We start from the raw sequence: 23824 nt of genomic DNA on the forward strand, positions 1-23824 counted from the left end.
TTGGACATCATTGGCAGTGTCTAGCTTGTAAGGTGCCCTGGGCAAACCACCCTAAATCCGCCACTGTTTGACATGCAGTGCCTTGATAGTGTTTCGAATTGGTTTGCTCCATAGGCTCATCCTCCTGGCGTGCTGGCATTGTTGGATGAGGAGTGTTGGTTTCCGAGGGCAACTGATCGCTCATTTGTGGACAAACTGTCAGCTGAGCAGGGTTCACACTCAAAGTTCATGCGGCCGCGGCAGCTTAAAGAAGAGGCCGACTTCTCCATTGTACACTATGCTGGCAAGGTCAGATTTTTTTTACCACCCTAGGCTCTCCATTTGTCCTTTCTCTGTTTAACATGAAGTCAAAATGGACTCTGTCTACTTTCTTACTCTGTCAGGTGGACTATAAGGCAGATGAGTGGCTGGTGAAGAACATGGATCCTTTGAACGATAATGTGGCATCTCTCCTGCATCAGTCATCTGACCCGTTCATCTCTGAGCTCTGGAGGGAGGGTGAGGGGAAGCATGTTTTTGTGTGTGTGTGTGTGTGTGTGTGTGTGTGGTAAATCATTGTTACACTGGGGAATGTGTTTTGCACTGGTATGTGCTTAAAAGACGCTGTGGTGTAATTAGAATAATTTCTCAAAATGTCAGGTTCAGAAGCAGAAAAATAATAATAATAGCAATAATAATAATAATCATTTTTACATATCTCCCCCAAAAATAAAGAACAAATTAAGAACAAAAACAAATAAATTAGTAATGATGATGTTATTAATATTATTATAAGTAGTTATAATTAATTTTAGGTTCAGAAGCTGAAAATAAATTAATAAATGAATGAATGAATATTATTATTAATATAAATGATAAATTAATGAATTGCTTGATACAATTTTAAGCTGGCACCAGCAATACAAATGGTAAAACAGCTTAATTATAGCCTTAAAGTTTTCAGTATAATTGAAGGAATGATATATAATTATATTATATTATATTATATTATATTATATTATATTATATTATATTATATTATATTATATTATATTATATTATATTATATATCAATAAATGTTTAAAGATGTAATGTTTATAAACAAATAAATAAATGCAAACAACAATAATGATAATTTCCCAAAGTTTCCGGTTCAGAAGCATATATCAGTAATAGTAATAATAATTGTTGTTCGTTTAAATAAATAACAAACAAATATTATTAACGGCAACAATAAATTAATTAATTGCTTAAAACAATTAAATTAATGAATTGCTTAAAACAATTAGAAACTGCTACAAACAATGAAAATGGAAAAATAATATATATAATAATTGTGCTGTTTATTAATAAATGTTTAATAATGCAATGTTAATAAAACATTTTTTGTTCGATTTCTAATATTTAACACTGTAATCTACTATGGACTAACGCTCTCTTCTCTTCTCTTCTCTTCTCTTCTCTTCTCTTCTCTTCTCTTCTCTTCTCTTCTCTTCTCTTCTCTTCTCTTCTCTTCTCTTCTCTTCTCTTCTCTTCTCTTCTCTTCTTTACTCTTCTCTCAGATATTCAAACTCTTCCTCGTGTGTACTTTTTTGACTCTTATGCCACACTGCAAACCAATGGCTCTGACAGCAGTAGGTTTTTCTGCCCTTCTTCTTTTAACCTCTCCATCAGTTCATCTAATTATGATTTGCCCTTCACTCTGTCTCTCATCTCTCTTTCATTGCATCAGATTGTGATGTGATGTGTGGGTTGCTGTTTTTTTTTTACTGTAGTTTAGTAGAATGTGTAGCTATAGAACTCATTCTAGTTTAGTTTGGTTTAACAGTAGATGGTTGTGATCTGCTTGCCTGTAGTTTATTCTTCGTAGAGCATCTTTCTTAAAGTGCTTGTAATGTAGAAATGCACATGGAATTTATTTCTTTTTAGGAAGTTTTAAATGTCTCAGAAGAAGAACACATTCATATTCTGACTTCTATTTGAACAGAAATCTTTTCTTCTCAAAAACGTTTTGGTTGTTGTATGGTTTTACAGAAATAGCACTAATATAGAGCCATAGTGCTCTCTGAACATGCCATAAACATATTATTTTTAGATAATAACGTCTGTTTTGTGCTTCAGTGGAGAGGATTGTGGGACTGGACCAGGGGTCGTCCGGAGAGAACAGTGGACCGGTGACTTTTGGGGCCGCTGGGTTTAAGACGAAGAAGGGCATGTTTCGCACGGTGGGGCAACTCTACAAAGAGTCCCTTACTAAACTGATGGCCACCCTCCGCAACACCAACCCCAACTTCCTGCGCTGCATCATCCCCAACCATGAGAAAAAGGTAAGAATAGAAAGAGAAATTGAAAAACTAACATAGTACTTACATAGAACTTCTTCATTGAGATCTCTCTCTTCTTAACATATCTGTAAAGTGCCCCTATTATGCTATTTTAAAGTTTCCTAATTAACTTTTGAAGGTCTCTTACAAAAGGTTTACATGCATCCAAGCTCAAAAAAACACTTTAATTTTCTCATAATATACTTTTGCATAATCAGTTCTTTTCTCATAGTGTCTGAAACAATTCGATAAGGATTCGGTCTCTCTAAACCCCTCCTTTCCGCAGGCCTACTCTGCTCTGATTGGCCAGATGGCCTAGTCTTTTGTGATTGGTCTACCGCTAAAAACGTGTGTCAGAAATTAAACAAACGACGTATAGTACGTATAGTTATTCTGAATTTCAGCTCCAGGGGCTTCATCAGCACTTCTATACACAGTGATATGAACAATAAAGATGCCGTTGGTTTTACTGTATCAATACTGTACAGTCCTCATACTTTGGAAGTGCATGCAAAGTTGATTTGCTTTTGCAGCCCATAAAACAAATTTTTTTCGACATGTCGATTTTTTTTTTTTTACATTTTTTGTGTTTTATTTTTAATATTATTTAGACAACATATAGAATTTTAATATCATTGATGTTTTTTTGTGTGTGTTTTTTGTATTTTTTTTTATTTTATATATTGGGACATCCCTTACTTTTTGTTCTTTAAATAATCACAGGCAGGGAAGTTGAGTCCTCATCTGGTTCTGGATCAGCTGAGGTGTAATGGTGTACTGGAGGGGATCAGGATCTGCAGACAGGGCTTCCCGAACCGCATCCCATTCCAGGAGTTCAGACAGAGGTGTGTGTGTGTGTGTGTATTTAACCAAACAATTGTGTAATCATTTTTGTTAGGTGTAGTGCTAGATTATAGTATTTATTACTAGCTGAATATAAAAACAATAGAAGTCTATGGAATTTCCCCATTTACAGTAGATAAGTAAATTGTGTGTGTGTGTGTGTGTGTCTGCATGCATGCGCGTGCACGTGTGTTTGTGTGAATGTCTGTGGAAAAAATAATTGCTTACAGTAATACTTTTATGCTTTAGGTATATCTTACATAAATGAGATTCTTGCCTCTTGCGTCTTATTTATCTGTCTGCCTCTTTTTCTGTTTGTGTATCTCTCAGGTATGAGATCTTGACTCCAAATGCTATTCCTCGAACCTTTATGGATGGCAAACAGGCGTGTGAGCTCATGGTAAGTGATGTCACTCAAACCTAAATCAAAGAGTTCATAATATTGATTTGATAGAGGATATCACACACTAGAGTTTCGGATCCATAAAGGTCAAGAACTGAGTGGGGAAGGTCAATGGTGGTTTAGTGTTTTATTCAGATCTCTGATTAGTATTCTACATGTTGTTGATTATGTATTGTTACTGTATCTATAGATCAGTGCTTTGGAGCTGGACAAGAACCTTTTCCGGGTAGGACAGAGTAAGGTGTTCTTCCGGGCTGGAGTCCTGGCTCATCTGGAGGAAGAACGAGACTTGAAGATCACTGACACCATCATCCGCTTCCAGAGCGCGGCCCGTGGATACCTCGCCAGGAGGTAAGTGTCTGTGTGCGTATAGGTTGTGTGGTGTGTAATATGTGTGCATGTAAGTTTTAACTGACGTGTGTTCTTTCAGGGCATTCCATAAGAAGCAGCAGCAGCTCAGCGCTCTGCGTGTGATGCAGAGGAACTGTGCAGCATACCTGAAGCTCAGAAACTGGCAGTGGTGGAGACTCTTCACCAAGGTAACACAAAGCATTGCACAACATGTTATATAAAGTAAAAAAATGAATTAGGCCTAATAATGAGTTTTAAAGGGGTTATTTGTAGAATTATGAAATCCTTGTTATTAGCGACACCAGTGGCCATTAATTAAACTGCAGCCAGCAACTTATCCTTCACATAAAAATCAGTCTACGGGCTTTCATTGACAACCTAGGAAGTCGGGGAAGGTCTCTTTTTTAAGGTTGGTTACAAGCTGTTCATACATTGGCAATAAAAAAGCGATTAATTCATGAAAATTCTTACATGTAGCCCCTTTAATGTAATGATTTTATTTAGAATGTAGCTAAAGCTAACACAATGAACATGGAATTTTTGTATATATATATAAAGTAATGAAGTGGTAGTATGTTTCTCTCTCTTTCTACATACTCAGAATTAAACGTTCAAAAGTTTGGGGTCCATAAGATTTTTCTAAATGTTTTTGAAAGAAGTCTCTCTTGCTCACTAAGGCTGCATTTATTTGATCAAAACGGTAAAACAGTAATAATGTAAAATATGATTACAATTTAAAATGTGTTTTCTATTTTAATATATTTGTTAAATGTAAATTTTTTAAAATGTAATTTATTCCTATGATGGCAAAGCATCATTTTCATCTGATTACTCCAGTCTTCGGTGTCACATGATCCTTCAGAAATCATTCTTCTTATATGCTGATATTATCTATGTTGAAAACAATTGTGCTGCTTAATATTTTTGTGCAAACCATGATACATTTTTATTCAGGATTCTTTGAAAAAAATAAAAAAATAACGCATTTATTCAATTTTTTTTTTTTAATTTGCTTTTTGACCTTTGACCTCTCCTCCAGGTGAAGCCCTTGCTGCAGGTGACCCGTCAAGATGAAGAGATTCAAGCTCGGGAAGCACAGCTTCAGAAAGCCAAAGACAAGCTGAGTAAACTAGAGCTTGACTTTACTGAACTGGACAAAAAAAACCAACAGGTGACTACTTCATTGTTTCGCTCATTTTTGTTGCGCATGTTGGTAAACCAAAAGAAGAAAGAAATGTATTTGTTTGGTTTCCACATTCATCTGGATGTGTTCTTGACAGCTGATGGAGGAGAAGTCAGTGCTGACCGACCAGCTTCAGGCGGAGGCGGAGTTATTCGCGGAGGCAGAAGAAATGAGAGCACGGCTGGCCAGTCGCAAACAGGAGCTTGAAGATGTGTTGGGAGAGCTGGAAACCCGATTGGAGGAGGAAGAGGAGAGGACCGTTCAGATGACCAATGAGAAGAAGAGAGTGCAGCAACATGTGCAGGTGAGGAGGACTGAACTTTATCCAGTGTCTGATGTCTACTATTGAATATCTTCTGTCAAGATTATTGTTTCTTTTTCTCAGGATCTGGAAGAACAGCTAGAGGAGGAAGAGGGGACACGTCAGCGCCTCCAGCTGGAGAAAGTCACCCTGGAAAGCAAAGTGAAGAGTCTGGAAGCCGAGACCTTGACTTTGGGAGAGCAGAGAGACAGATTGAGCAAGGTAGTTGAAGTCGTATGAAACAGAAGTTGCAATAGTCTTTTCATCCCTATTGTGACATATATCCAAGTGAAACGGCTTCTCGAACAAGAAAAAATGTAGGGCGGGACTTGATTTTTCCCATTGGGAATTTATTGGATAGTTGGATAATAAATACTGCAGTATTCCATAAAGAAGTAAGAATTGTCAGTTTTGATTTCATGATGACTTTAAAGAGAAGAGGGTTGTTTATTTGTCTGAAAAAATGCAGCTACAATGTTACAGTGGTTTATGAATCTTTCCATCTTTCTCTTTCTCAGGAGAAGAAACAGTTGGACGAGAGACTGAATGAAGTGGCAGATCAACTAACAGAGGAAGAGGAGAAGGTGAAGAGTCTTAACAAGCTGAAAAACAAACAGGAAGCTGTCATCGCTGATTTGGAAGGTAACAGTACTTGACTTAATAATACATTTTAAAATGTCATTGTTAATGATTCATTGGATATGTTGAATTTGGCCTAAATTCAACACATCCAATTTTGGGATTTTTACTGACCCCAAACTTTTGAACAGTAGTGCACCTCATTTCATCTCTTGTCCATGCAATGATAGTTCAAAAGCACTCCAAGTCCGAATAACTGTCTCTTTCTCTCCTTTAGAGCGCCTGAAGAGGGAAGAGCAGGGCCGTCTGGAGCAGGAGAAGTGGAAGAGACGGATGGAAGCAGAATCAGTGGAGGCTCAAGAGCAGCTGTCTGACCTGAGCTTACTCGTCACAGAGCTGAGAGGAAGCCTGAGCCAAAGAGAGAAAGAGATCACCACACTACAGACACGGTACACGCACAAACACAAATATGCCTTATAGTGAATCTGGCGCTGTTGCTAATACTTCTCCAGTAATGACATCTTTTGCTCTCTTTTTCTCTCTCTTAGGCTGGAAGAAGAGGGGGCACGTCGTACCGAAGCTCAGAGATCCCTGAGAGAGGCCATGTCTCAGGTCTCGGAGTTTAAAGAGGAGGTGGATAATGAACGAGGGATGAGGGAGAGAGCCGAAAAACAGAGGAGAGATCTGGGGGAGGAGTTAGAGGCTTTGAGAACTGAACTAGAAGATACACTGGACACTACAGCTGCTCAGCAAGAGCTCAGGTGTGTGTGTGTGTGTGTGTGCATGTGTATGTGTGTGTGTGTGTGTGTGTGCGTGATCAAATAGTCAAATACTTTACATGTGCTTTAGTATGTTAGTCAACAAATTATTATTACAACAAAAAACATACTTAAGTGTGTTAAGAAGCAGTCATGAATGTGTACTCTCGTTAAAAACACTTAAGTGGCCTTTTTTTCATTAATACTATATTATCTGCAAGCTCAAATTTTTTTTTATATACTTTTAAGATTTGAAGTACACTAAAAGTGCACATTCAAAACAATTAAGCATACTTCTTTTACAGAAGGGTAGACTAGAGTTAACCACAGGCATTTCGGTGTGTGTGTTTGTTTAGGTCTCGTCGTGAGGCTGAATTAGGAGAGCTTCAGAGATGTTTAGAGGACGAGACCCGTCGTCATGAAGCTCAGCTGTCAGAGCTCCGCATCAAACACACCGCCGCTATAGATTCCCTACAGGAGCAGCTAGACAATGCCAAGAGAGTGAGTCCTAGCATTTACGTCAAATGCAGCTTGTTTGCAAGATTGTTTGTTTCACTGGGAAACCAGCTTTCGTATTGGTACATGTCCAAGTTTTGTGTGTATCTCCACAGTCCCGTCAGTCTCTGGAGAAGGCGAAGGCTGTTCTGGAGGAGGAGCGTATGAACCTGAGTGCTGAGCTAAAGACATTACAGGGAGGGAAGATGGAGAGCGAGAGGGGCAGAAAGAGGGCAGAGGGACAGTTACAGGAAGTCAACGCACGCCTCTTGCAGGCCGATAGAGAACGAGAGGAGCGAGAGGAACGACTCAGTAAACTCCAGGTAAAATGGGAAAAAAGAGAGAGGAAATGGGCTTAATTGTAAAAAAAAAAAAAAAAAAAAAATTGACTAAGGCCACTACTTTCTATCGTTTGACATCAGAGTTGATTTGAATTGATTTGGTTTATGTAAAAGTGGTTTTCTGAACCAGGGAACTGCTCCCAAATATACCTGTTAAGGAGGTCTTAGGTACGATTGATGTGAACTCTGGTACAGTTCATTGTTAAGGTGTGGCCACATTTACTGTGAACACTCTCAGAAAAAAAGGTACAAAAGCTGTCACTGGGGCTGTACCTTTTTAAAAGGTACATTTTTGTACCTAAAGGGTGCATATTGGTACCTTAATGGTACATATTAGTACCTAAAAGGGACAAATTAGTACCTAAAAGGAACAAATTAGTACCTAAAAGGAACAAAAGTGTACCTTTTGAAAGGGTACAGCCCCAGTGACAGCTTTTGTACCTTTTTTTCTGAGAGTGAATCTAGTCATTTGGAATCCAGGCAATTGGGAATTTTGCATGAGGTTCGAAAGATTTACCCATGTTAAAGTTGGTCACGTGAATTGGCCACATTGATCAACAGATTGTTTTGAAAGTTACTTTTTTTTTCCTGTGCTTCATTGACCTTTTTCGTTTGCAAAACTTTAAGCTGACAGCAATCCTTCCCATTCTGGAAAATCTAGCTTAAAATGATAGCTATTTTTGGTACATGGTAGCTGGTTTCTAGTTGGTCCAAATTGGACATTAGCTGGTCTAAGCTGGTAATTGGGTGGTTTACAAACCACCTTGTTACAAACAGTAGCGTGACCAATTTAGGTTGGTGTGACCAGCTAGTAAATGTTTGTTGCTGGTCCACTTTTATTTTTTAAATTAAACTGAATCAAACCTATGGATCAAACCAATTATGAAACGAGTCTAAACTCTCTTCGAAATCTCTCCCTCTCAGTCAGAGCTTGAGTCTCTGTCCAGTTCCCTCTCCTCATCTGACTCCAAATCTCACCGTCTAAGTAAGGAGGTCAGCAGCCTGGAGAGCCAACTACATGATGTGCAGGTAACTTTTGTGTGTGTGCAAGTGTGTGTTTTAATTTGCTCTTTTCCGCTACATATTAATATGCTCATGGGACTGCTTTTCTCTGCTCACTCTGATCATTGTTCTATTTCAAAGCAGATCTTAGAGACTGTGATTTCTCTCTGAGACTGTGAATGTGAGGGCCTCTTAATCATGCTTACTATTTGTGTGTGTGTGTGTGTTATTTTTTAGGAGTTACTGCAGGAAGAGACACGGCAGAAGTTGACGCTGGGCTCACGTGTACGTGCTCTAGAGGAAGAGAAAACTGGACTGATGGAGAGACTAGAGGAGGAGGAGGAGAAGACCAGAGAGCTTACACGCCAGATTCAAAACCATACACAACAGGTTTACACCCATTTGCAGATCCAGGAAAACATTTTTATTGTTCTAACCATCTTAACTAATAATATTCTTATTATGTGCCCATGCAGCTATCTGATCTGAAGAGACAGACAGAGGAAGTGAATTCAGCAGTGGAGGTCGGGGAGGAGGCCAGGAGGAAGTTGCAGAGAGAGCTGGAGAATGCTACACAGAGAGAGAAAGCCAAAGAAGAAGAGAAAGAACGCATAGAGAGGCAGAAAGAACGGCTGAGAGAAGAGATAGAGGACATGACTATCGCTCTTCAGAGAGAGAGACAAAACTGCACTGCTCTGGAGAAGAGACAGAAGAAATTTGATCAGGTACTGTAGGGGATGGATGGATGGACCGATGGACAGTGGATGGATGAATGGATTGACAGGTGGATGAGGGATGGATGGATTGACAGGTGGATGAGGGATAGATGGATGGGCTGGTGGATGAGGGATGGACGGATTGACTGGTTGATGGATGGACTGATGGATGGAGTGATAGATTGATTGGTGGATGGATGGATGGATGCATGGATTGACTTGTGGATCAATGGAGAGATGGATAGAGTGATGAATTAACTGGTGGATGGATTGATAGTGGATGGATGGATGGATGGATGGATGGATTGACAAGTGGATTGAAGGAGAGATGGATGAAGGGATGAATTTACTGGTGGATTAATTGATAGATTGATGGACTAGTGGATGGAGGAATGGATGGATAGATTGACTGATGCATGGATGGAAGGATTGACTGGTGAATCAATAAAGGGATGGATTGACTGGAGGATGGAGGGAGCAAGGGAGGAATAAATGGATTGACTGCTGGATCAATGGATGGATAAATTAACTGCTGGATGGATGGATGGATGGATGGATAGATAGACAGCTAGATGTATTAATAGGAAGATACATGAATAAATTCATATTTGGTCATTTAAAAAAGTAAAAAAAAATATTCATTACCCTTTGACCTTTAACCTTCAGTGTTTGGCAGAGGAGAAGGCAGTGAGTGCTCGGCTGCTGGAGGAACGGGACCGCGCAGAAGCAGAGAGTCGAGAGAAAGAAACACGCTTCCTGTCTCTCTCTAGAGCATTGCTGGAAGCAACAGAGCAGAGAGATGAGCTGGAGAGAACCAATAAGCAGCTTCGTGTGGAGATGGAGCAGCTCGTCAACGCCCAAGATGACGTGGGCAAAAATGTACAGCTTGCACAGAGTTTATTAACATGTTATAGAATAGTAATAGCAAAAACATATTCTGTTCTTTGACTTTTGACTTCTTTCGCCTCCTCAGGTTCATGAGCTGGAGCGTTCTCGGAGGGCTCTGGAAACAGAGGCACAATCCCTGAAGGAACAGACCCAGGAGCTGGAGGATGAGCTGACAGAGGCGGAAAACGCTCGCCTCAGACTGGATGTCACTCTTCAGGCCCTTAGAGCTCAGTTTGAGAGAGAGATCAGCACTAAGGAGGAGAAAGGAGAAGAAAAGAGGAGAGCACTTAACAAACAGGTAACTGCCCTCAGCAGAACGAAGAAGTGAAGGGATGAGATAGTCTCTGAAGATGTTCAGAGCTGAAAAGAATTGATCTTGACCTCCTATTTTTCTCACATTTCTTCTTCTATTACTTGTTCAGGTGCGAGAGCTTGAAACAATGCTTGAAGAGGAGAAGACTCAGAGAGCTCAGGCTTTGACGGTCAAGAAACAACTGGAGACCGAGCTGCAGGAGGCTGAGGCTCAGGTGGAAACAGCCAATCGGGGCAGAGAGGAAGCACTTAGACAGATGAAACGTCTCCAGGTTTGTCAGTTCAGTTCATTTTGAAATAAACCACAAGACATTTTTAAAAAGATGTTGCTGAGAGCTGTGATATAACTAGTTACTTATTGTAGATCAGGGCTCAATTATTTCATTACGAAGGCCAGACTTCATTCAAATAAACCAGGGGCCATATAAAATTTGATTGATTGATCCCTGATTTGGATATTTAGTGTGTTCCTGTGTGTGTTTTAGACTCAGATGAAGGAGCTCATTCGTGAGCTTGACGAGACCAAGTTGGCTCGAGACGAGATCGTCGTCCAGTCAAAGGACAGCGAGAAACGGCTGCAGACTTTGGAGGCAGAACTGTTACAGTTGACAGAGGTGTGTTGCCCTGCCTATGTAACCCAGAAGATGTTTGAAATGCATCTCCTTCATTCTTTTTTTTCTCTCTCATTCGCTGTTATTTTGATACTCTCTCAGGAGCTGTCCGTTTCTGAGAGGCAGCGGAGACAGGCCCAGCAGGAGAGAGACGAAATGGCGGATGAAATTGTCAACACTACAACTGGAAAGTCAGTATCTGTTTGTGCCTGTGTTGATGTTCATTGACCCTGATATATCTTTCTGTTTAGGAAGGATGAGATGCATGTTTTTGTGTATGCTTTAGAAACAACACTAAACAGCACTCACAATGCATTTAAAAATGTTCCTCTATTAAAGGGATAGTTCACCCAAAGCTGAAATTTACCCCATGATTTACTCACCCTCAAGTCATCCTAGGCGTATATGACATTCTTCTTTCAGACGAACACAATCGGAGTTATATTAAAAGATGTCCCGGCTCTTCCAAGCTTTATAATGGCAGTGAATGGGCGTTTCTGTTTTGAAGTCCATAAAAAAGCATCGACCCATGATAAAAGTGCTGCACACGGCTGTGCTGGGGTTAAAATAAAGGCCTTCTGAAGTGAATCGATGTGTTTGTGTAAGATAAATACCTATATTTAAAAGTTTATCGACTAAAATGTGATCATTTGTTCTCCATCTAAAACGTCTTTATTTTTTGGCTACACTACCTTTTAAAGGTTTTGGGTCTGTATGATATATATATATTTTTTTTTTTTTTTTTTTTTTTTAAGAAATTAATGTTTTTATTCATTAAGGTGACACATTGATCAAAACTGACAGTAAACTCATTTATAATGTTACAAAAGATTCTGTTTCAAATAAATGCTGTTCTTTTTAACTTTCCATTCATCATTGTTTTCAACAATGATAATAATGAGAAATGTTTCTTGAGCAGCAAATCATCATATGTGACCCTGGACCACAAAACCAGTCACATGGGTCACGTTTTTAAAATTGAGATTCATACACAAACTGAATAAATAAGTTTTCCATTGATGTATGGTTTGTTAGGATAGGACAATATTTGGCTGAGATACAACTATTTGAACATCTGGAATCTGAGGGTGCAAAAAAATCAAAATATTGAGAAAATCGACTTTAAAGTTATCCAATTATGTTCGCGATTGTGCTGCATTCACTCACAAAAATGAATGTTTTATATATTTACGGTAGGAAATTTACAAAATATCTTCAAGGAACATGATCTTTACTTAATAGCCTAATGATTTTCGTCATAAAAGAAAAATCGATAATTTTGACCCATACAATGTATTGTTGGCTATTGCCACAAATATACCCGTGTGACTTATGACTGGTTTTGTGATCCAGGGTCACATATTAGAATGATTTCTGAAGGATCATGTGACACTGAAGACTGGAGTAAATGATGCTGAAAATTCAGCTTTGCCATCACAGGAATAAATTACATTTTAAAAGAGATTAAAATGGAAAAGTTATTTTAAATTGTAATAATATTTTGTATCAAATAAATACAGTCTTGGTGAACAGAAGAGACTCAAAAACATTAAAAGATCTTACAAACCCAAATATGTGAAAGTTAGTGTATGTTATGCCTGGTTCAGATTACACGTTTTTTTGTCTGTTACGATAGTCACTGTGTCAGATTACACGATTTTGACTCCTAAAAATCTTGTCATGTCGTGGACAAGAAACATGTCAGACTACACGTTGTTTTCCGACCAGTCATCGAGCAGTCTCACACACTCATTCACTCGCACATACGCTCACTCACTCACTCACTCACTCGCGCGCCGTCGTCGTGGAGGACCGTTAAAAAAATTAAACATGCTAGTCTTTCTGTCGTGATGTCGTGAAGCATCGCAGACGCGACGTAGGTTGTCGCCCACTATGACACACTATACGAGATGAAACGATCGAATCTTGCGTCCCGACGCCCGTTGTCGTTTGCGAATCCCCACGACACCCTACGTCAAACGGATCGTGCCAAAATCGGGCTAAAATCGTGTAATCTGAACCAGGCATAACACCCACTTTCAAGTCCTTTCCTACAGATTAAAAATATTTTTTTGGAAGTATTTTGAATACCAATATTATTGTCTAATAATATTACTCTCTTATGCACTGATGAACAGTGTGCAACAACAGGCCGGTTTATTAAAAAAAAAAAACAGGACTCATGTTGTCTTTAAATTTGTCTGCCCTGCAGAGCTGCACTGATTGAAGAGAAGCGGCGTCTTGAGGGAAGAATCACTCAGCTGGAGGAAGAGTTAGAGGAAGAACAAAGTAATGCTGAACTAATAGCCGAGAGACACAGGAAGAGCACCTTACAGGTACACAAAGAAGCACACTACACTATCACACAAACACATAGAGACAGAGCACTCTACAGCTTTCTCTCTACTTTTTAGGTTGAGACTCTTACAGTCCAGCTATCTGGAGAAAGGACACTTGCACAGAAGAGCGAGAGCGCACGAGAGGCTCTCGAGAGGCATAATAAAGAGCTGAAGACTCGTCTCAGCGAGATGGAGGGAACTGTGAAGGGGAAGCATCGCCTCAGCGTCGCCGCCCTAGAGGCCAAGATAGAATCGATGGAGGAACAAATGGAGCAGGAGAGACAGTAAGAAAACAGTGGGGGGTGCTAGAGATAAACTTGGAGGTCAAATGAACAGAATGTAAAATGAAATCTGAATGATTTTCTTATTCAAGTTGAGTCACATTTATTTATATAGCACTTCTTACAATACAAATGGTTTCAAAGCAGCTTCACATTAATAAACAGGAACATAAGTGTAATGCTGTAAAATTCATTAATTATGAAACAAATTCCATTTCAGCTGTAAAACAGCACTACAGAAGATAATAGTGTCATTATTCAACTGTCAATGCAATGCAAAAGTTCATCAATAATGAAACAAGTTCAATTCAGCTATAAGCATCTCTACAGAAGGCAATAGTGTCATCATTCAGCTCAATCAGTTCAATGTTGATTCAGTTTAGCAGAATGTCAGAACTGCTCTTTTACATACAATTAAAGTTTATGGGGACCAGGGACTGCTCAGCTCTAAAAAGAACAAAAACTATCATAAAAATTGTTCTGCGCAACTTGTGTGTGATATTTGCACGTTCCAAAGCCATTGGTGTGACTTAAAGCTTAAAAATAAAGATCGACAACTATGGCTACCATTTAAATGGCATTGCATGAACAAGAGAATACGTTTTTTGTTTTGTTTTGTTGTTGTTGTTGTTGAAAAAGCGAGAAAAATAATAAAAAAATAATTTTTGCATGGATTATTCTTTTAAGGTTCTTCATTCACTGTCTAAACAGCAATGTGTCTGTTTTGTGTGTCCTCTCTTCATCTTCTCCCTTCCTAGAGAGCGAGCCATAGCCAATAAGCTGGTGAGGAAAACAGAGAAGAAACTGAAGGAAGTTTTGATGCAGGTGGAGGATGAAAGGAGACATGCAGATCAGTATAGAGAGCAGGTACTTCTCAAAAAGCTCCAAAACTCCTCCCTTATACATATATACATATATATATATATATATATATATATATATATATATTAGGGCTGTCAAAAGATTAATCGCGATTAATCGCATCCAAAATAAAAGTTTGTGTTTACATAATATATGTGTGTGTACTGTGTATAATTATTTTGTATATATAAATACACACACATGCATGTTGTATATATTTAAGAAAAATGTTGATTTTTGTATAATTTATATATAAAAAAATTATATTTATATATAATATAAATTATATATAAATATATACAGTATATGTATGCAAATATTTCTGTGTATTTATATATACAAAATAATTATACACAGTACACACACATATATTATGCAAACACAAACTTTTATTTTGGATGCGATTAATCGCGATTAATCTTTTGACAGCCCTAATATATATATAATTTTGTTTATTTAATCTAAATAACATTGGCAAAGGATAGAAACTAAGGGCTAGTGTATAATTGTTGCACTATTTGTTACACTGAACTAATTGTATTCTTTTTTCCATTAATTTTCTTCATAAGCTTTCAAAAAAGTAATTCTCCATAAAACATTTTACTAAGGAGTTCTACTTTTAACCAAATGAATCAACTTGAGATAAATCACATTAAAACAGCAAATTCAAATTGCCAAATGATTTGGAAATTAACTAAACTTTAAAATTGGGGGGAAAAGAGGCAAAGGTAAAATAGTGTGTACTCGACTCTCGTAGCTTGAGGGAATGAATCCCAAAAAGCACTACTAATCATTGATTCAGTCTGGTTTTTTTTTTTTTTTTTAAATGCCATATTACATAACACATGTAGCTTCTGTTACCTAACCAGCCTTTGTTAACCTACACAAACTCATATCAGGATTTGCAGGATTCGCTTCAGGGTTGTGGGTCGTTCAGTACAACTGCAATTCTACAATGATAAAATCTCTCTCTTTCTCTTTGTAGTTGGATAAGTCTATGGGGCGTCTCCGTCAGCTGAAGAGGCAGTTAGAAGAGGTGGAGGAAGAGAACTCTCGCTCCAACGCTCAGCGCAGGAAACTACAGCGAGAGATGGAGGAAATGAGCGACGGCATGCAGAGCATGAACCGCGAGCTCAACACTCTCCGATCCCAACTCAGGTAAGGATTATGATGGTGTGTTGTGAAGTTTGCCATTTTGTGTGTAAAATTCAAAGAGAGTAAAATGAAAAAGCAACAAGCAAGTTGGTAACACTTTAGTTTAAGGTCCAATTATCTCTATTAACTAGTTGCTTATTAGCATGGATATTACTAGGATATTGGCTGTTTATTAGTACTTATAAAGCACATATTAATGCCTTATTCTGCATGACCATACTGCATACTAACTATTAATAAGCAGTAATTAGGAGTTTAAGGCAAAAATCATAGTTAATAATTAGTTAATAGTGAAATTTGGACCCTAAACTATTGTGTGACCATGTTTTTTTTATTTAACCAACAAAAAAAAGGCTCAGATTGGGTAGCAATAACTCCTTAAAGGGTTAGTTCACCAAAAATGCAAACTCTGTCATCATTTACTCACCCTTATGTCGTTAATATCCATAAGACTTTTTCAGAACACAAATGAAGATATTTTTAATGATCTGTCCCTCCATTGAAAGTCTATTCACCCAAAACTCTGATGCTTCAAAACGTTCATAAAGAGATTGTAAAACTAATCCATATGAATTGAGCGGTTTAATCCAAGTCTTCAGAAGAGACACAACCGATTTATATGATGAACAAACTTAATGTATGCTTTCATTCACATATAAACATTAATCAACGAACATGCATAAAGCACTCAAATTTTAGTAAACTAGCTTGTGGGTTTGAAACGACACAAGAGTGAGTAATTGGGTGAACTAACCCTTTAAGGAGACAACATGCATATATCCACCTTTTACAGTCTATATCAAATATCTTCTCATTGGCTGTGACTACATCGCACAGTTTAGTGTTCTGTGTGAATGGAAAAATTGCTTGTTGCTGGAAACTTGTCACAGGACAGTGAAAGTTTCAGTCTTTTAGGTGTTAATACATATCCATTTTTTTTTTGTACTGTGTGTGCATGTTTCATTGACTCATCTAATGTGTCTTGTGTCCATCCATATTTGTGTGTTTGTCTCCTACACCAACTCAGCATCACAGAACGTCAGAAGTCCGAACAGTAGGTTTTCATACTAAAGTGTCAGACTGTGTGTTTTGTGTTCCTCTCTGAGCATTTCCTGTCTCCTCTTGATTCTGGTGGTGTGTGCCCTGTTGAGATTAGAGACAGTCCTTTATAACTGATTTATTCTGAAGCGTATAAAGATGGTGTAGTATACATTGGATTGTGGGTCACTTCCTGTTTATAAATGGTGATGAATCACAGATTCTCTGTTCCACTAATCATTTCAGTTTCCTCTTTTTCCCCTCTTTCTTTCTTCCAGTTCATAAACAGTGACCCCAAAAAGTATTTGAACACTTAAGTCACAGTTCAAAATGTATGAATGTCTTTGATTTAGGCGACAAAATACCAAAACAACGCTTTTTGTTTTGCGTTATTGTTTTTATTTTGAGTTTTGTTTTTGTTTTGAGTTTTTGTTTTGTTTTGAGTTTTTTGTTTTGTTTTGAGTTTTTTGTTTTGTTTTGAGTTTTGTTTTTTGTTTTTGTTTTGAGTTTTTTTGTTTTGAGTTTTGTTTTTTGTTTTGTTTTGAGTTTTTGTTTTGTTTTGTGTTTTTGTTTTGAGTTTTTGTATTGTGGTTTTGTTTATAGAACAAAACATTAAAAGCAAAACGTTTGACAAAAAAGTGATTACACTGTAAAAGAAGAAAGAAATTCTGATAACTATTCTAAATTAACTCTTTCCCCGCCAGTGTTTTTTTTTTTTTAAGTTGCCAGCCACCACCTGCATTTTTGATAATTTTCACAACAATTTCATAGCCCCCAGAATATCTGAACATACAGTATATCAAAAGAAAGAACAGTGCCCGGTTGCATAAAGCACCTTAAGTTTTTCCCTTAAGTGTGATACTTAAGGGGCGATTTCCCCTTACCTAAGAGAATAACTTAAGGGTGTTGCATATAATCTCTTAAACGGTTCTCTTAGGTAAGGGAAACATTTAAGTGTTTCACGACAGCGATCCTGGATTCACGTTATAAAAGTCTGTTGTTGCCATAGATACGCAAAACACTAACACGCCGCGTCGCGTCTAGGACAACTGTATCACACACCGGACGCGCACTTTCTCAGTTTATTATGTTTAAGGACATTATGGAATTAAGATAATGTCTGTACGTTATGTTATGTTATGACTGTACTGTACCATTAAATATAATCATTGCTATAAGTCTGCAGTCTGAACACTTTACCTCAGGGCGTCCGTTAACTGAATGAACTGAGAATATCACCTGAAAATCCGATACACACTAATTGTAGCCTACATTTATTGAATGGTAGCCGATTTATGCACGTGTAAAACATATCCCACTACTGAAAACTCCCAGTTGCAAAAAAAAAAAAAACGCAGTGCTATAAGCAGTTGTAACACCGCAGGTAAAGAGTGTTGCGATGTGTGACATGGTCAAGGTCGCTCTCTAGTTTGTTAGCGATGTATTGCGCAAATATTGCGCGTCGATCAAATCGGTATTCTTGCAACAATTTTTCATCGCTAAAATGGTCCAAAGGGTTCTCCCTATCCCTAAAAATTCTTCTTGGCACATAATGATCTTCAGCTGGTTCCATAAATTCAGCCAAGTCGTCTTATTTTTGTCCGCGTTACTCTTAAGGTTACGATTTCCAAACCTTAAGTTATACTTAGGGAAATGACCGTTAAGGGGTTTTATGCAACACTTAACGCTTTTTAAGGGATTATTTAAGTGAAAAAACAGCATTTAAGGGAAATTCTAAGTGTTTATGACGTTTCACTTAAAGAAACCCTTAAGTAACACTTAAGGTTTTTTTTCTGCAACACCCTTAGGTTTAAGGGAAACATAAGGGCGAACTTAAGGGAAAATTACACTTAAGGTGCTTTATGCAACCGGGCACAGAACCTCTGCTTTTAAACAATAATAAAAAAAAATTATTCTTGCGTCATGCATTCTTTTTTATCAACGCTTGAATGTGGGTTCAAGTTTTATAATAAAGCTCAATTTTGAACAAAAAGCTGAGAAAATCACGCTTTTTTCATACTACAACGTGCATAAGCAATGCTTTTATCGCTTGTTTTTGCTCCTTTCTTTCGGTGTTTTGATCCCGAGATTCTGTACTCTTTATAGCAGAATTAACTGCTATACTGCAAAAATGGCTAGAAAAGGTTATCATTTTTTGCAATAATTTTATTGCAATATGTAGTTCGTGTGACACAGTAAGTGTCTAAAAAAAGCCAAATATGTTTCGGGGACACTGTCTATGTATTTCGCCTTTTGTGTATGAATTGCATGTGATTATTCTCTGTTTCTGTCTCTGTCTCAGGCGAGCTCCGCTCCCTATCTCCATGCGTGCTGGCCGGAGGGCTCTGGTGGATGACCTTTCTCAGGAGAACTCTGATTCTGAGGATCCAGGTGCTTCACCCACCCCGTCCAGCGGCCCGCCGGGTACCCCCACACCCTCAGACAACGCCCTGGGACCCCCTCCCCCCTACAGCCTTACAGACGCTGAATAAGAAGGGGGGGTGTGTGAAAGATAAACAGTTTTACTGGTTTAACTCGCATAGCTTTTGCAGTCGTACACATAACAGAACATCCATGCAGTCACACATAAACTTGAAAGTAGTTAATGTGATTTATTGATTTTAAATGAACAGATGAATTAGCATGCAAGATGGAGAAAGCCGGATGCAGTATTCTTATAGTACTGTTTAAACCAACCAAGCAGTGAGTAAGGACTGCAGTTTTAAAGTTGGGGAGAAAAAACCCTGTCATTTCCCAACATTTCTTGAGAAATACAAGTACTGTATATCGGTGCAGTATATCGGGCTTGATGTGGCAAAATTATGATGGCCACCTCAAACTCTTTTAATCAATCAAAAGCCATTTGTATGGGAGAAATTTGCATGTTAATGGCAATCAAAGGCCATTTGGTATTGCACAGATGATCCACCATCAGGCTAAAATGCATCGTCTGTAGTCGCACAAGCCATCAAACCCTCAAAGCCCTGAAAAACTTTCTCTCGCTCACTCCTAAAATAATGTCATGTTTGAAGAAATTGAGAACTGAACAGGTACAAGGATATCTCTTTGGTATTTTAGAATATCTGTGTTTTAAACTTTAGAAGTGATAGCTCTTCTTCAGATAAATAGACAACTTTGCTTTTTGTTAAACATGATTTGGCAAAAGATGATGATTATGGAAGCCCATTTCCACCCCAGAGTAAAAGAAAAAAAAAGGTTTTGCTACTTTAAATGTCACAGTGGCTTTACATTTCACAGTTGTAAGTTTGTTCCTTGCATTTGCGACTTTATAAATCACAATGTGACCTTATATCTCAAAATGTGACTTTATATATTGTAATTGCTTTCTCAATATTGTGACTTTACATCTCGCAATTGCGAGTTTTTTTGCTAATTGTGACTTTACATCTCACAGTTGCAAGTTTGTTTCTCACAGTTGTGACTTTACAACTCACACTTTACATGTCAAAATGTGACTTTATATCTTGTAATTGTGACTTTATATCTCAGTGTGACTACATCTTGCGATTTTCTTCCTCAATATCGTGACTTTATGTCTCGCAGTTGTGAGTTTGTTTCTACTAACTGTGACTTTATAACTCACAATGCAGCGCAATATCTCGTAATTGCGACTTTGTATCTCAAAGTGTGAATATTTCTTATTTTAACTCTTTCCCCGCCAGTGTTTTTTATTTAAGTTGGCAGCCAACGCCAGCATTTTTGATAATTTTCACAAAACGTTCATGTCCCCAAGAGTATTTTGTTGAATGAATATCTGAACATAATGCAATATATCAAAAGAAAGGACAGAGCCTCTGCTATTTTATTCTAGCTTCATGCATTCTATTTTATCAACACTTGAATGTGGGTTCGTTTTGAACAAAAAGCTGAGAAAATCCTTTTTCTTCTTTTCAAAGACTGCAACGCTTTGCTTTTAGCGCTCGTTTCTGCTCTTTTTTCGCATCCGGAGATTCTGTTCTCTTTCAGAGGATGCGTAATATCACCTCCTAACGTATAACAGTGTAAACACGGAAAGCCGGAAAATTCTGTCAATGGAGGGGAAAGAGTTCAACTTTGTCGCACAGTTACTTTTTTATTTTTTACTCTGAGGTAACAAGGAGCTTCCATAGATGACAATTTATGTGCACAAAGCTATGATTGTATTAAACTGACAGAAAAGTGAGAAAGATAATAATGCTGTTCTATTAAATGAATACGCTACAAAATTGAGCCATCCATGATAGCTTTTATATCTTAGCCATAACCTGACCATAAGAAAAGAATGGGGATACAGAAAATGTAAAAAAATACATGAAAGGACTTCTAACAAACAAAAAAAGCAGCCAAAGTTGATAGATTTCACTTCCATATAGATTTAGCAGTAAAAGTTATTAGATATTTCAAATATACACACTCAAACTTTAGTTATCAGTTCAACTCCCTGTTAAGTTCAGGGTATCTGTGCTGCAGATCGTTCCCTCTTAGAAACTGTGTGTAGATAGTTAGGTCGCTCTAAAGGGATGCTTTTGTGGGTAGTGACATAGATAGGTAGTTAGGATTTCTTAATTTATGTCTTAAAACATCGGCTCCAGTTTCAGACTACTGACTCGTTGTAATTTTTATTAATTATGAGAATTCCAGTATGCAGTCTATTTATTTTGTTTTGTACTTTTTTCCGCTGCACATAGACATGACATGGTTGTTGTATAGTTTGCAATTTAAGTGAAAACAAGGCAAAATGAAAGATCTTTTGAGGGTAAGGTTGGGTTTACACTATTTTATCAGTCAGTAACACTGGACGGAATAAAAAAAAATACATTTTCACCATATAAGCTGCATTGGGCCTAAAAGAATTTAACACACCAAACACAAACACATGCGTTTGAGACCATTTTGACAAGAGTGAGAAGTCTGTTATCAGGATTTCTGAGAGTTATGGAATGAACCTGGAAGACATGAACATATGACATCTTGCCTGTTTTTCCCTGGGGTCAAAGGCTGCTAGTTGCTCCTTAATTATATCATTATATCAATGTAACTTTTTTTTTTTTTTTTTTTATCAAAAGGACATATTGTATTTTGTTTGATTGTTTGATCTTTTTTGAATGTGGTAAGTATTTATGGATCAAAGTGTTTATGTTGAACACAATCTGAGGCATATGGATGACAAAAGGGACATTATTCTAGCTGTATGCATGTCAACAGTGCCTGTAGTATCTGCGGAATATACTAAATGGATTCCATTGAAAATCAGTGAAATAATAAGAACGAGGTCTAGAATTTGATAAATAAATTGCAATATTAGGTCTCGCTGAACAATAATCTGACTCAGACATCCTTCTCACAGGTGCTTTTTACATACAGGCAGCGATGTGATACATTTTAGGATACAATTGCTTATTGGTTGTTTTCATTTAATTGATGAATCCTTTGGCATGTCAAATGAAAGTTTTCTTAACCTTCACTGTATTTATGTCTCTAATATTTTCATAATTAGATATTGTATGGTGATGAGCAAATTCAAAAAAGAATTGTTGTTTTAACTTAAAGTGTTTGTTCTGGCTTAAGTTAAGTTTAGTCAACTCAAATATCCAAGTTGTCACAAGCTGACCAAACTTAAAATTTTAAGGCAGCACAAAAACGTACTTTTTGAGTTGAAACAATATTTTTTTTTACAGTATTGATACACAGGCTTACACTTGCAAGTGATTCAATTTAGCAGTATTAAACTGTGAATAATAATTGTTTGTCACCAATAAGTATTAGAACATATTTAAGATCTGTTCAGCCTGTGAAATTACAAGGTTCTTTTGAGTCCCTGATGCACTGATGGGGTTATTACACTGTTATTACCACAGTTATTACTACTTGCCACTGTATCTGTCCTATGAATCGGAAAGCAGGGTTTTCATATCAGATTACACTGTATGTAAAATGTCTGTAATAGATCACATTTTGATACTTTATTTGTTTTATTTGCCCCAATAATGTTTAAATTTTAGTGTATTTTTAATTGCCGATCTCTAGAATCAAGCTGGAATTGTATGCAGTTGTAAAATGTTGACTAAAAGGGAGGAAACCATGCTGTTAAAGACAAAATTATAGAATCACACACGCAAGCCAAAAGACTCAAGCCTTGTACAACAGATTGTTTTTATTCTATACTTATTTGTCCATGTTAAAACGCATTCGTAAATTATATCTGCCTATAATGTCTCTGACTGTTTGCCTTTCAAGCAACTCAACATTGCTGCTAAAATGTGTTTTGTCACTGATAAATGTACAAAGTCATTTTGATCGATTTGTGCATTTATCGGATAGATTTGCAGATCTGCAAACTCAAAAATTCAATTAGGAGAGCATTTGAATAAATAAAAAAAAACAGTCGTATTTCTCAAGTCCTATATTCTAGTTTAATAAATGAGTCTTGGTATACTCAACTCGTGCTTTATATAATGCAGCTTTAATCCAGTGTGAGATGAGTGGAAAATAGCAGAGAATATGTATGAAAAGGTATTAACACTCCAGGGGAGATAAGTGTGTGAATCTGAGGTGTTTCTGAAAAGGACTGTGTGCTTTTTTGCATCTGTGGAACTTGAATTTTTAACCATGTAATTTATTTGATCTTTTGCTTTATTTTGCTATAATGATAAAATGAGACCGGGGTGAATTTTAATATACCATTGGTTTTGAAATCAGTGTGGTTTATTTTCACACGAACACGCTATCAACGATGCACCATCAGCACAGTAAATGTGGAGGACCACTTAAAAATACAATGAAAAAATCAATTATCAGTTTATTAACCAAAACTAAATAAAATTATAAACCAATAAATCACCTTTCAAATTGATAGATAAATAAATAGATATTTAAAATGTAAAAATTTTTAAGGCATGTTTAATTATAACAATAAAATTATAAATGAATAAATCACTTCAAATAAATAAATAAACATTTAGACAATAGGGGTCCTATGCCCTTTTACGAAGTCTTGATTTTGTTATTTAGGTGAACTAGAATATGTTTTCATGCTTGATTGTTAAAAAAAAAACATTATTTT

General features: G+C 37.2%; 1 protein-coding gene across 3 annotated transcripts in view; it reads left to right on the top strand.

Annotated features, from left to right (window-relative positions):
- The window catches only part of myh14 (myosin, heavy chain 14, non-muscle), a 42376-nt gene extending 22295 nt beyond the window's left edge, over nt 1-20081 (top strand). For 2 of the 3 annotated variants that reach the window (XM_079894808.1, XM_079894810.1), the window contains 30 exons: nt 115-288; nt 384-498; nt 1543-1614; nt 2102-2307; nt 3028-3149; nt 3478-3547; nt 3741-3901; nt 3981-4089; nt 4941-5072; nt 5182-5388; nt 5470-5607; nt 5904-6027; nt 6242-6413; nt 6513-6725; nt 7079-7223; nt 7334-7540; nt 8483-8587; nt 8798-8950; nt 9037-9285; nt 9943-10155; nt 10250-10462; nt 10587-10748; nt 10962-11090; nt 11190-11278; nt 13300-13423; nt 13502-13710; nt 14466-14574; nt 15554-15726; nt 16751-16777; nt 19064-20081. In XM_079894808.1, coding sequence (XP_079750934.1) covers nt 115-288; nt 384-498; nt 1543-1614; nt 2102-2307; nt 3028-3149; nt 3478-3547; nt 3741-3901; nt 3981-4089; nt 4941-5072; nt 5182-5388; nt 5470-5607; nt 5904-6027; nt 6242-6413; nt 6513-6725; nt 7079-7223; nt 7334-7540; nt 8483-8587; nt 8798-8950; nt 9037-9285; nt 9943-10155; nt 10250-10462; nt 10587-10748; nt 10962-11090; nt 11190-11278; nt 13300-13423; nt 13502-13710; nt 14466-14574; nt 15554-15726; nt 16751-16777; nt 19064-19253 — 4512 coding nt within the window. In that variant the 3' untranslated portion in view covers nt 19254-20081. The remainder of the gene's footprint in view (nt 1-114; nt 289-383; nt 499-1542; nt 1615-2101; nt 2308-3027; nt 3150-3477; nt 3548-3740; nt 3902-3980; nt 4090-4940; nt 5073-5181; nt 5389-5469; nt 5608-5903; nt 6028-6241; nt 6414-6512; nt 6726-7078; nt 7224-7333; nt 7541-8482; nt 8588-8797; nt 8951-9036; nt 9286-9942; nt 10156-10249; nt 10463-10586; nt 10749-10961; nt 11091-11189; nt 11279-13299; nt 13424-13501; nt 13711-14465; nt 14575-15553; nt 15727-16750; nt 16778-19063) is intronic. The other variant, XM_079894809.1, reaches the window with a different exon arrangement.
- The last annotated feature ends 3743 nt before the right edge of the window (nt 20082-23824 follow it).

The sequence above is a fragment of the Squalius cephalus genome (genome assembly GCF_949319135.1).
Source record: "Squalius cephalus genome assembly, chromosome: 15".
NCBI lineage: Eukaryota > Metazoa > Chordata > Actinopteri > Cypriniformes > Leuciscidae > Squalius > Squalius cephalus.